The 18,416-nt window shown below is 38.8% G+C and overlaps 1 protein-coding gene across 1 annotated transcript in view; it reads right to left on the bottom strand.

Annotated features, from left to right (window-relative positions):
* LOC122663393 (ABC transporter D family member 1-like) overlaps positions 1–14,618 on the bottom strand; it is a 38,442-nt gene extending 23,824 nt beyond the window's left edge. Inside the window, exons 1-6 of the mRNA XM_043859069.1 lie at positions 14,423–14,618; positions 13,859–14,048; positions 11,339–11,621; positions 5,468–5,692; positions 4,506–4,703; positions 3,837–4,291 (exon numbers count right to left, since the gene is read on the bottom strand). Coding sequence (XP_043715004.1) covers positions 3,837–4,291; positions 4,506–4,703; positions 5,468–5,692; positions 11,339–11,621; positions 13,859–13,920 — 1,223 coding nt within the window. The 5' untranslated portion in view covers positions 13,921–14,048; positions 14,423–14,618. The remainder of the gene's footprint in view (positions 1–3,836; positions 4,292–4,505; positions 4,704–5,467; positions 5,693–11,338; positions 11,622–13,858; positions 14,049–14,422) is intronic.
* Positions 14,619–18,416: the final 3,798 nt, after the last annotated feature.

Raw genomic sequence — 18,416 nt, forward strand, 5'->3', positions numbered from 1 at the left:
TTGAAAGTATAAAAAAACTTGATTTTTTGAGTGCAAGAGATAGACCCATGTGTTCCTAGAATGACAATCAATGAAAGATACAAACCACCGATGGCCAGAAATAGAGGGTTTACGATTAGGGCCCCAAACATCAGAATGCACTAACTGAAAACAAGAAGAACTTCTTTTACTTGAAATAGGATAATTTGAACGTGTCTATTTGGCCAGAACACATGCCTCACAAAAAAAGTCATCCTTAGTATGTAGGGTGACCAAACTAGGAAATAAATGTGCTAAAATTCCTAAAGGGGGGTGACCTAACCTAGAGTGCCACTGGTAGAGTTCAGAAGAGACCATGGAGTTCTGGTGTAGGGGAGGAGGCAATGGTGGTGGAGAGAAGCGACCATCATCAAGCAGGTACAGCCCACCGTGCATTTTACCCAATCCAATCGTCTTCCCAGAGGCCAGATCCTGAAACACACAATGAGAAGGAAAGAAAGAAACTTTGCAGTTAAGATCACGAGTAATACTATTAATGGAAAGAAGGTTAGTAGTAAAATTAGGAATGTATAAAACAGAAGTTAATGGAAGAGAGGAAGTGCAGTTGATGATTCCCTTTCCAAAAATAGATGAAAGGGAACCATTAGCTACCTTGACCTTGTCCTTCTCAGAAGTAGGAGAATATCTATGAAACAAACTAGAGGAACCGGTCATATGATCTGTAGCCCCAGAATCTATGATCCAAGGATGGGAGGCTACAGAAGCACAATGACCTCCAAATGGAATACCTAACAAGGCAAAGTGTGAACCTGAATGACCGGAAGAATTGGCAGTAGCAGATGTAGTGGAGGCAGTAGCAACGGAAGACCTCAGCATACGTAGGAATGCCTGTAGATCATCCTGGGATAGACCAGTGTCAGTAGTAGGGGCTGTAGTAATAGTCTCAGTCTGATGAGCCTTGGTCTTTATCTTTGTCTTGGTCTTAGCAGCCCTTTTTGCTTCAAAGTCAACTGGTTTCCCATGAAGTTTCCAACACTTCTCCTTGGTGTGATATGGTTTGTGACAGTGCTCACAAACAGCAGTCCCTGTAGTAGAATCACCAAGAGAAGCAGTATAACTAGGTGCAGGAGTGGGAGTAGCAGCAGCCTTGAGAGCAGATCTGTCAGTAATAGGAGGATGAAACATGGAAGCCCTACGGTTCTCCTCAGATGAAACCAATGCATAAGATTGTTCAAGTGTGGGAAAAGGCTTATGGCCCAACACTTGAACACAAATGGGATCATATTCCACATTCAAACCAGCTAGAAAATCATAGACCCTAATCTTATCCACATGCTTCCTATAGGAAGCAATGTCATCAACTGTAGTAGGGTAAAAATCAGAGAAGTGGTCCAACTATTGCCATAGACTGCAGAGAGTAGCACAGTATTTGGAAACAGAAAAATCTCCCTGAGTAGTGTGAAGTACCTTCTGTCGAAGTTCATAAACTTGGGCATCATTGCCAAGCTGCTTGTAGGTTTCCTTGCAAGCATCTCAAATCTGGTCGGCAGTATCTAGAAGAAGAAAATTATGCTGTAACTCTGAAGTCATAGAGCCTATTAGGTATGGCATGAGAACACCATTATTGGCAAGCCACTTAGTCTGAGCAGGGCCTTTATCACTGGGTTTCACACTAGTGCCATCAATATGGTCGGTGAGACCACGGCCAGCAATGGCAAAGGAGGCTGATCTGGACTATAGAAGGTAATTTGAGCCATCCAGTTTAATAGGGTTAAGTGGAAAACTGTGATATTCTGTCTTGTTATTGCCATCATGATCCGAAGTAGTTGTGGAGTTGGCTGAATCACCCATACTGGCAGCAGAGAAGTCCACTAATGTCTTCAAATACTAGGCTGAATGAGCCCCTAAAAAAGCAGAAACAGCAGCAAGGTAGGATCCCTATATCGATATTGGTCAGGGTTTTGAAAAAACCCCTGATTTGTTGAGATCGATGAAGGGAATAAGAAGGCACCAAACTGCAGAATTATAACCCCAACTGAAGTCAATATAGCCCTTATAATGGAGGAAATAACCCTAAAAAAAAAGATCCAATAATCAGCAGCAATCCCTAAGATCGATAGTTGTCAGGGTTTTGAAAAAAAACCCTGATGATGGTGAAATGGATCTCAAGGAGTCTTCACAAAAAACCAGAACTGTGGAGGCCCAAATAGCATTCGAATGACTCCTTATAAGTGGAGAAGAAGCATGCAAAAAATCAGAACTAATAGAGAGCCCAATCCCCTAGATCGACAATTGTTCAAAAACCCTGATTTGATGAAGATCGATCCTAGGAGGTCTTGAAACAGTGCTGTAAAAACTGAGATAAGAACTTGAACCAATAGGGAATACTGCCAGCAGGTTGTGGTCTTCAAAAGTGGAGTTGATTCCTTGTATGAGTAGTAGAAGCAATCCCAAAAAAAAACTGAACCTCCAATTTCCGCAGGCTGCAATGGCTGGTTCTTATCGAGAAGAATTAAATATCATTCATGAGGTAATGGGGGCAGCAACTGGATCGTATGATCACCTCATCAGTGCTGTGCTGCCCTATTGTGACAATAGAGAACAAGGAAGAAGAGAGAGAAAGGAGAGGAGAAATCCGAGAGAGATGGAGAGAGAAGAGAGATCGAGATTTAATGATGGGTGGCCCTAATTCGAATTCTGCTCTAATACCATGTAGAGAGGACTGAATTAGGGTAAGACTTGGATAATCAATGTGATCACCAAGCTCTTCTATTTATAATCATAATGAATGAATAAAAAAGATTACAAAATCAATGTGGGACTAAAACGAAATAATAAACACAACTAAGAAAGAAGAAAGGTTGACATATAACTAACACAACCTTTAAGCATGATCTTTGTGTTGTTTAAAAGCTTTTGCAGTTATCTTCCCCACCAGACCAAGATCTCGTGAGTCCGAACTGCTTCCAGAAAGTGGCAGCCAGTTCCTGATAGCATGTTAAGGTTTGAGCAACTTCTCATTTTAGGAGTTTATAGTTAATACAAAGGCTTAAATTACATTACATTGTTGACTTGTTAATCTTTTATTCGGAAATAAGTGTGAAACTCATTGGAGTTACAAAATATTGAAATTAACATCAACTATTGTCTTTATTAAATTGTGAATCTTATAAGGAGCTGTAGTTTTTTATTAAGTTGTGAATCTTATTAGGAGTTGGTCTTTGAAAGAGAGTAAACTCAGATTTTGGTTATTAAAAAGAGAACTAATTTGTTGCAGTTTCTGCTGCTTGAGGCGCCACTGCTAGTCTCTCTCTCTCTCTTGAGGTTGTGAAATATGTTTGCTATATATGGCCAATAATTGGTCCCTAGAAGTTATGGCCTCATCTACATCTAAATCTTCAAATTATTAAAAGCCAGTTTCAGCCCCAACACCCAGCCTGACCATACCTCTCACAAATCTTTCCAGGGTTTTGCAAGTTCAATGATATAATACGGTTCGATATAATGCAGGTACTACAGATGGAAACTTCTAGTTCTGCCGTTAAGGAATGAAGAAAGAGAGACTTGCAGATATTAGTAATTAAAACAAGAAACATACTTGAAATTTGAAGATTATTAAAATTTATTAAAGGATCAGAATGTGAGAACTAATTAATTACGACAGACAGTTCTTAAGTAGTCACTATATTAATTTTTTTATCAAAAACAGTGAGAATGTAGGAAAGGATTGATCATATTTAAATTTGTCTCTTTAAAATAGTCACGGTTACACTTTAGGTAGAGATACTATCATAAATGTACACACATATGATTAACGTAAAATAAGAAAACAAAACAGCAACGGATGAAGTAATAACCTGAGACGATTTAGCCGTCTTGAACTTATAGAAAGAATTCCGAGGGACTGAAACAAGGATACTATCACACTTGTATGATATCTTAGATTGCTAAGCATCTCTGCCCGTCCTAAAGTTGAAGTATCAGGCCTTAAATTGCCAGAGAAAAAGGGTTCAATAATAAGGATAACTGCTACGGTAGCACCAAGATACTTCAACAGGAAGTCTTGAATCATGCCAAACCACCAATGGTCATGAAGAACAAGCTTCATGTGCTTAACAAGAGTCTTGAACTTCTGTTGGATATGAGATTCCTCTCTATTCTCTCCCCCATAAAATGCTATGCTTTCTGCATGAGTCCTCAACCGCGAATGAAGCTGTCGATACTCACCTTCCAGCTGTTGCTCTTTCGACATTAGTTTTCCAAATGAAGGAGAGAAGTTTCCGATCACAATTCCAACACCTGTTACATAAGCCTGAAGAAGCAAAACGTGATTGTTGCTTGACCAACGAATGTCCCACAAATGTGACAATATATTATGAAAATATCAAATAAGAAATTAAAAAGATAAAACAACCTAACATCCTAAACAAAATAAATGCATCAAAACATCTTAACATCAACAAAATCCATGGGAAGAAGAACAAAAAAATGCACAAGATTAGAGCAGTCTATGCAGAGAGAAGTACCAATATCCAGAAAACGTATTTTGGGCTTGCATAGGAACACAGACGCCATGTATAAAGTAAACCATCAGTAACTGCTGTGAGATCCTCCTGTACGAGGTCACTCAATTCTGAACAGAACCTTGGTATATCACTTGCAATTCGTTGTTCAGGATTGGTTACTCGACCATCAACATGTGATAATTTGTAGTATGCCATGTTCTGAAACAAGAGACAGACTCATTAGCAATGCATCAAGCTTGAATACATGAGAGAAAACAGCTAGAATTAAGGACCAACTACCATAAATTCTGCTCTCCAGTTGTTGGGGGGAGTGTTCATCCATGATTTCACTTCAAAACACATTAATCTTAGCTTCACCTCTGAGTGTACATTTTAAGATCATTCTGGCTACTACAATCTAAATTTATTAATTTACAGACATTAAATCCATGTTCTATATATCCTACAACCTAATAAATTCCTAAAACAAGTGCTACTATTTCTCCTTCCTCTAAAGCCTGCCTGGCCCTAATATTATAAAATGCTTTATCTGCTCAGTCGCCAGAAAGAGGGGGGAAGGGGGGGAAGGAAAACATACCAACAGGTTTATCAAAAAAAAAGAAAATAAGAGCAACATAAGATGTTTCTCTATGGCATACAGCGACCACCATACTAAAATCCATCACTGAAAGTGAAAAGAAACATGAATTGTTCACTTAATAGCCAGTACTAAATTGCGATTCAAGATCAAAGAGAAAAAAGATTTCAGGAAATATGTTCAAATTAACTCTCCCTCCTCCCCCCACCCAAACAAAAAAAAAAGAGCAACAGCAGATAATTTTATCAAGTAAAATAAGAGGAGAACAGTAAGTGAATCCCATTCAATCACTAAAATGAAAGAGACAGAAATTAAATAAGAGAACTAAAACATAATTTAAAATTAAAATGCACACGACTCTACATTCAATGTTGTGGCCAATTACCTCAAAGTAATGAACATGAATAAGCTCAGTAAGTATTTTTCTGAACCGTAAACTTAGTGTTCCTGTTATGTACTTTGCCGTGGAAAACAAGGCTGATTGAAGAAAACACAAAATAATATTTTCAATGATGAGACGTAAAAAGGATGGAACGCGTCGAAGAAAAGCAGCACGAAATAGGAATCCTTGCACTTTTGCCAGTCTATTGCTCAAAGCAGTCCGCAATGCCTGCAAACAATATAGCAGATAACATTGTGAAAACTCACAAAACGTGCCTATTTGTATGTCCAAATCATTGAATACTCAAAAAAAAAAAAAAAGGATTGACATCAAACAGAGAAAAGTAACTATCGCATAAACATGATGGATGAAAAACTTTATCATGACAGATTATTAGATTACCATATAATAAATTATTCCATTAATATTCATAAACATCATATTAATAACAATAAGGGAGAGGGTTTCCAATACCACCACTGTGGGGGAATCTCCAATGTCACGCCAATCCAGGTGCAGGAATCAGTTGTCAATAGGGGGCCCACATGATCACGGATGTGAGAGGGCATGGGAAAGAATCCCCACAATGACCGGGTGGAAATCTTTTTCTTTACCATTAATTTAACATAAGAAAATCATAAAAATAAAATGACACAGTATTGATACCAAAAATGGGAATCATGTAATAACAAATTAAAATAAATTCCATGTATTAGTAATGGAACTAAAACAGAAATCATAACAAATAAATAAAACAACTAATTAAAAAAATAAAAATTTGTATGGTCTAACGGGTACATATGAGGCTGGGGACAACAAAAGTTTCAGTTGTTGGATATACAGCCTATAGTTCAGCACTTCAGCATGTGCATTGGAGATAGGAGTTCAACCAAAGACTGCATATGGTAGTGGATATGCTACATGTGGCTCATGTAGTATAATCATCATCACGTAAATATCAGTATAAATAACATACTCAGTGAGGGCATGGTAAGTTGTATGAATAAAACTTTAAATAACCAACCCAGTGAGACACCTTACGCTATATCATGTAGTATAATCATCATCACGTAAATATCAGTATAAATAACATACTCAGTGAGGGCATGGTAAGTTGTATGAATAAAACTTTAAATAACCAACCCAGTGAGACACCTTACGCTATATGAATATCAATATAAACAACCAATATTGAATGGCACATTTTCTATTGACCGCATTTTTAGGATCCAGTTCCATGACCCCTGAAAAAAAACGTGTTATAGAGGGTTGTCTTCATATAGTACTGCTATCCTCAAGCCTAAGTTGTGGGCCTAACTGTTGCTTTTTATGTCGACAAAGATGATCGCTCTTGTTGGTCCCAGTCATGAGCTGTTGCATTGCATCTAGGCCCCCTCCAACGCCTTGGGTCACCTAGACACCGTGACAACTATGTTTATGAGCCTCCACATTCTCAAGGTCAATACAAAATATTGGCTTCTCTTCTACATAGTGAAGATTAGGTTGCATATAAGTTAGGGATTATGAGAACTCCTTCAGTAGTTAATAGCCATGGCAGGAGTACGAATTGAAGAAGGAGCTCAACAGAGGCACTGATGGCCTGATTGTGTCAGCTTCAACCCACCCTGTAACTCTATGTGGTATTACCAGAGTCGCAAGTCACAACAACTGAGTCTTGGAGATTTTGAATCATTGAGTCTTTATTGTGTACCATAATTGAATTCTTGAGAAATTTTGTATTTGTAATAGATGAATTGAGTTATTTGATGACTTGACTCCTTGTGATTTTAAACCTTCCTATACCCAAAAGAGAAATCTGAGAATGCTCCTGATATGTTTTATAGTGGCAGAAAGATTGACAGACAATTTAAATAGAAGTTCAATGTTTGGGAGTCGACTCATGTAGCCGATTCCATTTAGTCAGGATAAGGCTTGGTAAAGTTGAAGTTAAGCTGGCTACTTGGCTCTACCAGTTAAACCACTTCAGAACAGATTCACCAGTTGTCTAGGAGATGCCCGCAACAATAGAGAGAATCTGTACCTTCTTCGTTTAGTTCCAGACAGTCTCATTCACAGTGGCAGAATCATGTCTAATAGAAGATTGTGCTTTGCAAGATCAATGAATCCCCCCTCCCATAGTTACTTCATTCTTTCATCAGGTCTGATGGTAAAATTCATGAGTTATGACATTCTGCTTACTAAAACTCATGTACTCATCACATATTTGCAATCAGATCTACCAAAGAGAAGCAGCAAATTTGTAGCTGTGCGCTTCAAGAGTTTGAAGTCTATTTTTGAAGATAACTACAACAGTTTGAAGTCTATTTTTGAAGATAACTTCAACAGTTTGAAGTCTATTTTTGAAGGTAACTACAAGAGTTGTCACAGTGTCTAGTCGACCCAAGGCTTTGGAGGGAGTCCTGGACGCAAGGTGAGACCAACAAGGCAACCAAGGTGACGCCTTGACAAATATGATGCCCCCACAGCTTGACAATTTAACAGAATAACAGTAGGACTACCACAACCCTCCCAAATCAACTCAGGATTGTGAGACCATGGTCTTAATAGAAAGGTTCTCAATAACCATCCAAAAGACACCAAAATTACTGCAAACAAAGAAGTTATAGCACTTGAAAACTGGCTTAAAGAAGGAAATAAACACATTCTTCTTTCTTCCTTTCTTTTTTTTTTTTTCTTTTTTTTTTTTTTTTTCTTGGGGGGGGAGGGGACGTACCTCCCCTGAGGTAAGGCCTAATTATAGATCCACCAGTGAGTTTTGGATATTTACCCGTATCACCCCTGCCTTCCAAAATAATTAATAAGTAAACCCATTCCGTTAGTTGTTCCCGTTGGTTGCGAATGGTAAGAGTGTTTTAGTAATTTTATGACAAATATATCCTTTCATCTCAACCTGCAACTGAAACCCTCACCCATTATCACCGAGACCTCCTACACTGGTGAAATAGATCTTCTTGGGCTTCTTCAACAAACCCTCAACGGAAGACTTCGCTGGCAAACACGAATCATCACCTGAAACCTCCGAAAGCAAACCAAAACACATGATCTTTGTTACCTGAAGAAACCAACGTAAGTTTAAAAACAAAAAATTGCAAGTGCGAGTTCTGTCCACCAAATCAATTCCGGTCAGTGCGAGTTCTGTTGGTATGGCTTTTGGTGGATGATCCATCTCTCTTCTGAGGAGAAGAAAACAGCTGCCCAAATCCAAAGAGAGAACCAGACTTTGACAATCCATGAAGTGAACAAACTGGAACATTTAGAACAGGGGTGACTGACATTTGCAGAATAAGATCTTTCCACTCCTGTGCTTAATCCTCGGACAGCCATGGCGCCATTGAAGCTGCTCGGACTGCTTGAGCTCCTCTCCAAGTTCAGGAACATGATTTTACCAGAAGAGTTCATCCGAGGACTGTCGATGGAGAGCCCTCTAGCAGGAATGATGGTTGAATCAGGTGCTCTGCGAATCGGGCTCTGTCCTACTCTCACCGGTGGATACTGCCCGCATATGGCCTAATGTTCTCGCTGACAGAGAAACTGACAGCTATCGCCGTCGCTGGCTTTTTTGGCTTGGATTAAGTTTATCCGAATCCAGGGACAGCCTTGGGAGATCTTCGTGGTCAGGGCCAGAAGAAGACGAAGAAGAAAGCAAAAGGCGAGAAGAAATAGAAACAGACTCTGAATCAGAATCTCTCAACAATGGAAGACTCAACGAAGAATCCGCACCAGCTAAAGAAGATTTCAAGTTCCTGTGGAGTAAATGCTTCAAAGATCGTTGAGAAAAAGCATTAGGAGCCATCCAAACCCACCAATCCCGATCCACCATTCCACCGCCACCTCCGCCGATCCTCCCAATATGGTTGTTGTTGATGAGGTTCCTCCGCCTGCACCTGATCCTATGCCTGAACCACCCCCTGCACAGGCACCTGAACCAGTCAGAGCCAGCCCCAGCACCAGAACCCGAGCCGACACCTGTGGTGATCTTACTACCACCACCCACCACCAATAGAACCTGAACCTACGCCTGAACCACCTCCCCCAGCACCCGGAAACCACCCCCTCTGCTGTTTTGATTTTCTGTTATGATCGATCTTCACCACAAATCCAGCACCTCCGAGAGACCCAACTCAGGCCATCTCCTCCGGTCATCTCCTCAGGTAACGGTGATCTTCAAGAGTAGAAATAAGGGAAATAATGGAAGAAGAGGTTTATTTTAGCAGGAAGGACTGGGTCAATATATGATATATTCCAACGTTTTAGTCCCAGGTTAAGGAGTGGGTTGTTAATTATTTTGGAAAGCAGGGGTGGTACGCGTACATATCCAAAACTCATGGGTGGATCTGTAATAAGGCCTTACCTCAGGGGAGGTGATGCAGATTCATCACCAAATAGGGCTTGTTTCATTGGGAATAAGTCTAGGGTTGGGTTACATACATGTTGGGCCTTTGATCCCATGGGTTTCTAATGTAATAGGCCACTTTTATGAGACTAAAATATGGGTATATAGGTTGCATACGGGATTAGCCCAATACTTAGTTTATTTTTATGTTTTTTAATTGAACCGATTCAAATTGGTTGCATCCAATTGGTTTAATTTAAGTGATCATGTGACTTGGTTAAGTGGTCATGTGACAACTTAATTGGTCATGTGATGTAAGTTGGGTTGGATTAGGACTCTATAAGTCCAGCCATGTTTTGAGTCTATTTCCTTTAGTATTCTAAATTCCTAATCAGTTTAAGTTACCTAATAGGTTAGGGATAGGGTTAGGCCATTCCTTTTTAGTGTCTAAGTCTATTTTTGAGTCTTCTATATAAGTTTGTAAGGGAGGCCAACATTAGATACGAATTTGATTAATAAAAATTAGCTTTATGCTTGTTGCCATTGCTGCTGCTCTTTGTGAGTGTATATCCTTGTGGATCTCAAGGTGGTGAAGGGTAGGTGGACTCCTGTGACTCCTTGCATTGTGAAGATCGGGAGGTTTCTTCAAGTTATCAAGCTGCTGCCATTGTTCTCTGCAATCCAGTAAGTTTGAACCTGCTATTTGTTTTTAAACCTTCTTCTACCAGCCTTTATCTTCCCTTAGACCTAATCCACATTCCCCTCCATCCATCAAGCCCTAATCTCCATTAAACCTGCAACTCTTACCTCAACTAGGACTCCCTCATAACTACAGATCTGGCCATCAATTTCGAACCATACTTCCAGCCTATATTCCCCACACCTCTCCCTACACTCAACCTTAAACTCAGTACATAACCCCCACTATATCCCCTCCATTCCTCCACTCCATTAAAACCCAAAACCTGCAACTTAATTCTGTCCAGAATTGCAGAATTTTAAAACCTTTCCAAATCCAATTATTTTTATCCCATAATAACCCCCTAGACCTGCATATTAAAGCCGTATAAGACCCATTCCCAAATTCCCATCCTAAACCCTAAAATTAACCTAAATCCTAGTGCTGTCCATTCGAACCAGCAACCCCTTTTGCGATTGATCCTGTTGTCTGGCTCCTAGTAAGTCTCCTACCTACCTAGGACTATATTAGGAGGTACGTGTAAATCCCCCCCCCCCCTTTTTTGGGATAGATATGAAATAGACACATTCTAATTTTAAACAACTCTACTGGACCAGTAAAACAAAAGCACACTGCCAACTAGACATTCTCCTATTAAAGAGTATAAGAAGATCACAATAAGATGGGAGATCCCATGAATAGAAGGTCTTCTTTGGTACTTTGTGTCTCATCATCAGAATATAGGGTTACAATTTATCCATTATGAGCAATATGGCATCAAGTCCGGAGAAAAAATGTAAAATATAAGTTCTGAGATATGCTAGAAAGGCAAGAAGCTCACCACTATAGACACTAGAGCTAGAAGGTCACTTGCACCCCTTTGGCCCATACGAGACAGTAGGATTGCAGTTAGAACTTTAAGTGAGCGCAGACCTCCTTTCTTCAGCCTAGTTTTCTTCACAACCTTATCATTTGCATCCCCCGCACTTGATTTTTCTTTATTAGCAGGTTCAGAGTAATGATCAGAAGAGCAAGGTTTTCCACTTTGGCCCCGCAACCGTGACCGCATGTATGCTGCTGTTCCACCAGCAACTAAGATACTAGTGGCCAATGCCAGGGTTCTCCTGTGGACATGCAATGTGATGTAAGGGTTGAGAAGTTTATATGATAATACGACAAATTGCCAAATTTGTGGTAGATAAATAAAAAAAATTATGGTGAAAGAAAAAGAGAAGATCCTGCTAATATAAGAGCCAAAAGACAGAACAAATGACATGGAATCATAAAAACAAGAGCGATTGTGTGAATGTGTGAGAGAGATAGCACATGGACATGCCATTTTCAAATTTTTGACATGTATCTGATACTGACATCTTTACTCCCCTTCCAATATATAATATTCACAGTAATCGATCAAATATATATACATATATATAACATTCGATGCCATCTGATCACCATGTTGAATCTGTGTCCATGTCCTTGTTAAATAGGATTGAAGAAGCCAAGGTTTCAGGATGCCAGTGTATAAATAATGAAATTGATAAAGCAATGACTGGCTCCATACAATTCCTTAGGTAATAATGAAGATGGTGACAATAATAAAAATAATTGGCTCCACAGTCATCCATGGAAACAACCTCAGCAACCTGATACTGAAAAAGATGCATTAAGAACAAATTTATAGATAATAAATCAGAAAATCTTTCACGTTCATTCATTGAAAATAACCCGATATTTTGAATGGTCAAAACAACTCAGTCTAGCATGATTTGGGTGCCATCTCGAAGCTCGCATAGTTGTTTTTTTAACAAGACTAAGACCTCATGATGCAGGGCATTCAGCCAGCCCTCCAGGCCTAGCCTACCAGGCCCAGGCCAAGGCCAGATTCTTGTCCGAAGGACCAGGCCTAAAAGGCCCAGCACATAGGTCGACACCTATGCTGGCCTGGGTAAATTAAACCCAGTGGTTCTGCCTTTTCATTTTCCTAGGCTAGTATTTACTCTTACTATGTGTCTTTTCAGTTTCCTAGGTGGAGTTATGAGGTTGTTCATGCTCCTGGGTATTAGTTATTGGTCATTAAGAGTCTTTAGTTTTTTTAAGTCACTTTCTTGGTTGTATTTCCCTATGTCTTGATTTTGGTTTCTAGGTGTTGAAAATCCAAAAGTCTATTTAATATAAGTTGATGTATCCCAATGGCTTTTAGTGCCTCCCCTCTATATAATGAAACCATGGGCTGTTCTCTGGAACACCAGATTTTGAAGACTTGTGAGATTTAACTTGTGGACTCAAGTGGGCTGTGGATTCAGTAATCATATCCAAGGTGGATCTCCTTGGTGGGACTCTAGTGGAATCTAGCAGCCAAAACTATCAACCTCCATCAATTATCATCATCATCAACCACCATCATCCATCTCCATCTTCATCTTCATCTTCAAACTAAAAGGTCCTCATCTAGTGGCTTATAACTTGCCAGTTCTCAACCAGTTCATCGATCCTTCTTATTATTGCATCACCTCACAATCCAAGTTGCTTAAAAAAATAAAGTACAGCCAATTTACTGTCAGAAATTCAGGCTGCAACAAGATTACTAGTTTGCAATTTCTTGTTTAATTAGAGATTCAAGTTAGAGTTTATTTCTAGTTTGGTATTCTTCTTTGCTAAGGAAAGCACTTAACTCATTAGAGTAATTAAAATTGCAATTTGAATAATATTAGGAGTTTTATTTCAAAAAATTCTCAACTCGAGAAATTAATTTGCATGTTTATGTGATCTTTATAACCTTTTGTCTCAACCGGCCTTTTATTCTCTCCTTAGGCTCCCAATTGTTTCGACGTATAACCAGAAGTAACCAGAAGTGTATGGGAAAATATTTACTTCTACTTCAATTTACAATCTATGAGAACCAAATAGTGGGGGCCCCAATTATAAGAGTGTTTATTGTTAGGAAAAGGCTTCGCTAAAATAATCAAATTATTCCATCAGCAACTAGGATTAGACATTTGTATTCATCCCACATCAAGGGAAAGACAAGGTTAAACCATCAAATCAACACATGAATAGTACAAAATTGGTACCACTGGTCATTTAAGTTAACTGTAAACACAAGCACAAAGGATTTAAAGACCAGGATCAGATACCGGATTGGCATCCACCAATCCCTAACTGATTTCAACCATCAGCTGGTATCGGTTGGTATCGACTGGATCAGCAACTGCCAATCCCAATCCAAATTGGGTGATGCAGCAGATCTGATCCCAATTCTTGAAACCTTGACAAGCACACAACAATGAAAACTAGTAGTACAAATCCTTATACAATTTACCAATAAAAAAGGCAAAGACGGAAGAATAGGTAGTACCTCCTCGAAGACAAAAGATTTCGACCATGCTCAGTTAGCTGAAATAACTGAAGAGAAGGCATGGTTTGAAGGGTGAATCCTCCCCAGCTAAAATATATCAATGAATGAAGAAACTACTTCTCGACAAGTATATGATAAACATTGCTAACACCCTAAACAGTAGAACTGCAATAGCTGTCGCCAATTCATCCTACAGCAGCATTACAGGAACAAAATGAAAAAATTAAAGAGTTAAATGCTTCCATATATGTAGAGGCAAATTCCATAAAACACGCATGGTGGGAAGGGGAGTTATAAACATAATAAAACCAAACTTTTTATATTTCCTATACTTACTTGAATATAAAAGGAAAATAAACATGAGGACTTTATAATGAAATTTAAGAAAATAAAATTCCATTAAAATCCTAATAAAGAGATAAATACAACAACAGCCGGTCAGTTTAGCTGTTCTAGAGATGTATTCATTACACAATAAAACAAAACCGTTAACCATATGGCCCGCACCAAATACCCATAACAATGTATAAGCGTCTATACAGCATTTAAAAATAGAAAACATACCTTCAAGGTGAAATGGTGTTAACCATGTTCTGTTAAAGGCATAAGATGGCATAATGGCATCCTGCTGTAGAATTGCAGCTTTGGTTTGAATGGTTTCTAAACTTTAAACAGCAACTACTGCTTTTCTTCATAACCATCACATGTAGAGATAGTCTGGCACAAACACCAAGGATAACATATCCATTATTCAAACCCTGTAACTGAGTGTGTCAAAACCAACACTTACAAAAAGCAATGAAATGAGCTGATTAGATGACATAATGACTCAAAATATTTAATTTTTACCACTGAATCCACACAGTAGGAAAACAGCAAAACTTCATTACCAAATAATTCAAACTTGTATGCCTAGATGGCTATCTGACTCGAAACATGACTAGAAATAACCTAAGCCAACTACTAATCAAACTAGCTACTTAATTGACCAATAAAGGACTTAAAACAGCCCCTAGAAGTACAACTTCCTCTCTAGGACACCAAATAGAATTCTATTAACAAAATAACTCCTAATCCACCTAATAAGGTAAATCATGTATTCCTAACTCCTATTCATTATAGGCCCATTAAAGTGACCAATTACAATGAAAACCCCTTGGACTACAAGGCCAACACATATGCAACTCAATCCAAGGTTTATTTCTATTAAAATAAGTCCATTTATGTGATTTGCCTGCATCAAGAGGACAAGCTCAGGAAACACTCTTCACCAACAAAATATGATTCTCCAGACCCATTTCCCCAACTTCCCACACCAAGAAACCATCTTTATTTGAGATTTTGAAATAATGTACTGCAATCTAAGCACTAAGCATGTGCCCAGTCTATTCCCAAACTGCTGCTCTACATTTGGTACCCTCAAGGGTGGGGGCTGGTGTGCAAACTATTAACACCTAACTACATATGCAAGTCATTAGTGATACCGAAGTCAACTACAGTAATTTACAGCAGCTTCTACATATCTCCTGTACCCCAAAAATACAAGATTTTTAGCCCTTGCACCCAACCAGTGCACCATTCCATGTGGCTTTCGAAAGCTCTACAATTCCTTTTCCACTAAATGGACGAAGACATAGCTAAAGGAAATAGAGGCAAAGTCCTCTTGGAACTTTGATGACGCATTTCTTAACAATCAACTCTGGCATTTCCCAGAAAATAGCTTGCCTAACCAACCTCACCAAGAGATAAGTTAAAACAGATTCCCAAACTTCAAAAGCAAAACACCAGCAAGTAAAAAGATGAAAAGTGAATTACGATCTCCACTCCTGTAGACATGAAGGATACATAGGGAAGCAAATGGCCTCACTACTACTATTCACATAAAGAACTCAGTATTTGATATAACCCCTTCAACCCAAACTGCCTCCTAGAAAATGTCCAACAGAGAGGCTTCTAAAGCAGAAATCATTCTGAGATATGAACAAGAATTAGCCTGAGTTCTCGAGTACAAACACCATCTGGTCTTCAGATCTCCTATGAATCTGAATATTGCACAGAAGATTAAAGAGAATTGCAACATAATCCACCTTCTGGACGTTTATGTCACGTCCAAAATCAAACTTCCAAAAATAAATTATAGATTTTGAACTGTATGTAATCTGAATCAAGAGCTATCATTAAAGATTGTCCCAGTACACTCTCTCCATGTTGCTGAACATACCACAAACAGAACCATCTGGAATGGACCTCACCAATGGTATATTATGGGGGGTTAGACCATGAAACAAGCAACCGAAAAATGTTGCTCAGTTACCATTCCACCTTAAGCAGTCAAACACATTCATAAAGTAAACACAAATAACCCCAGCAGAATCTCGATTGGATTATAATGTGTCCTCTCGATGTAGGATTTCCTTTTTAAATTCTCAACAACTAAACTAGCATTCATATTAACAGCTAAGAAAGCACACTAAGTAGCTCTTCACAACACAAAGAAGAAAAACCATTTTGCACCAATCTACAAAGAAAAATCTATATGCCTCAAGCTGCACCCAAGGTACTAAAACTCGGGTCTCGGTACCAACTCGGCTCTTGGAAAAACCGAGACGAGTCGAGATCTCGCCGAGATCTAGCCGAGTTGGTGCATTTTTTTTTTCCCAACTCGAAGCCTCAACTTTGGGTCAACCCGAGATCCAAGATCTCACCGAGATATGTCGAGTTTTGTCCAGTTAGGTATGGTATTTAAGTGGTAGGTGGGTTAAAATAATGGGTCAAAACCGAGATCCAAGATCTCGCCGAGATATTGCACTTTTGAGACTCGCAGGCAATCTCGTCTCAACTTTTCCAAAAACCGAGAAACTCGGCGAGATCTCGCGAGTTCTCGAACTATGGCTGCACCCACCTCCATTTCTATCAAAATTCAAACCCAAGGTGCAATCTAAACATTTTTTCCCCTTCTGGCTAAGCAACCAAATTTTATTGATAGAAAGAGAAGAACATAAAGGTACAAACTACAAAGGACAGCAAAAAGATACATAGTAATACAACAACAAAGCTAGAGCTTTGCCCAAAGGCCCGAAGGTGCAATCTAAACATGACAATGTAACACAACTAGCCTACACAAAATATTTATCTAATATACAGCCTTTGGCTCACACACCTAGGTCGGCTTAAAAGATTTAAGTCAGGTGAGCCAATATGGTGCAATGGTCAAAAGAACACAAATGCAAACAAATTGGGTGTCCTATTTACTTTGAATGAAATTCATATTTTGTGAGCATCACATCCAATTTGGACTGCAAAAAAGTTAAGAACTCTCTCTATTGCTTGGTATTGTAAAGTACAGTGGCACCTCCTTACAGCTCCTGGCCTTCTATTCACTAATATATCTTTTGTCATAAAAAATGAAAAAGCATCGGCTCCTACCCATCCAATAAAATTTCAAAAGCTATTTACCCAAAAAAAAATCCAATAAAACCTTCAAAAGAGAAAAATAAAAAATACTTCCAGAACAATAGTGGCAAAGGTTCCTTTTTACTTAGCAGAAAAGGAAGGCCTAGAAGTCCCCGAACATTAAGTAAGCCACCTTCAGTCCATCACCCAACCAAAAGTAATTATAAAAATACAATACCGATTGGAATAAGAGAAGAAAGGAGAGAAATAGTATAGTAGTCAGAACCCAGAAGAGACAATACGTCCAAGAACCATATCAACCACAACATTGATTGCTTATGGTAACTTTAGTTGCACTGAGTTCCAAATGGGCCTGCTACCTTAAATAAATTGACTATAGGCAAGAAAATTTCACCAATGTGAAGCAAATCAACATGTAGAATTTATACACGAAATCTCAGCAATGTGAAGCTAATCAACATGTCGATTTTACATTCATATGGTCTAGACCCATTTCAGACCCAATTTACCTGTTATACAAACTCTAGTGTAAATCCTATCAGATAATGTACTAAAACAAAGCTCCAACCTCCTCCCCTCTCCCCCTCCCCACCCCCACCCCCCCCCCCAAAAAAAAAAAAAAAAAAAACGTTACATGATCAACAATATTGCCATAAATTACATAAACACGCAAACGACAGTCAACCCTCCCCCCTCCAAAAAAATTTTTTTTTTTGCGCCAATGGTTGTTCATTTAGGACATACATGTGAGAGATATATTCGCCTTAACCTCACCCCTCAGGCCCTCACTGCGTAGCCGAGAGAATATCAAATTCAAAAAACACAAACAATCATAGACAGCTAATAAAACACCATACGATAGCCTTCAAGGGAGAGAGCTATACAAGATTTCCCATAAAACAGAATTCTGAGTTCTCCCCAGAAGAACCACAAGTGTTCGATCATCAAATGAAGAGATAAGTGGGAATAAAGTTCAGCTTAAGACAATCGATACCCAGTTTTCCTTTCAAATTATAAAAAGAAAAACAAAGCTAAAATAAAAGAACGGAATAGAACGACAGAAAATTACTTACTTTTCTAAGATGCGAAGCAATTGGAAGCCGAAACAACAGCAGAAACGAAATATAACAAGCTCTCTCTCCCT

This window comes from Telopea speciosissima, chromosome 5 (genome assembly GCF_018873765.1).
Source record: "Telopea speciosissima isolate NSW1024214 ecotype Mountain lineage chromosome 5, Tspe_v1, whole genome shotgun sequence".
In the NCBI taxonomy this organism is placed as follows: Eukaryota; Viridiplantae; Streptophyta; class Magnoliopsida; order Proteales; family Proteaceae; genus Telopea; species Telopea speciosissima.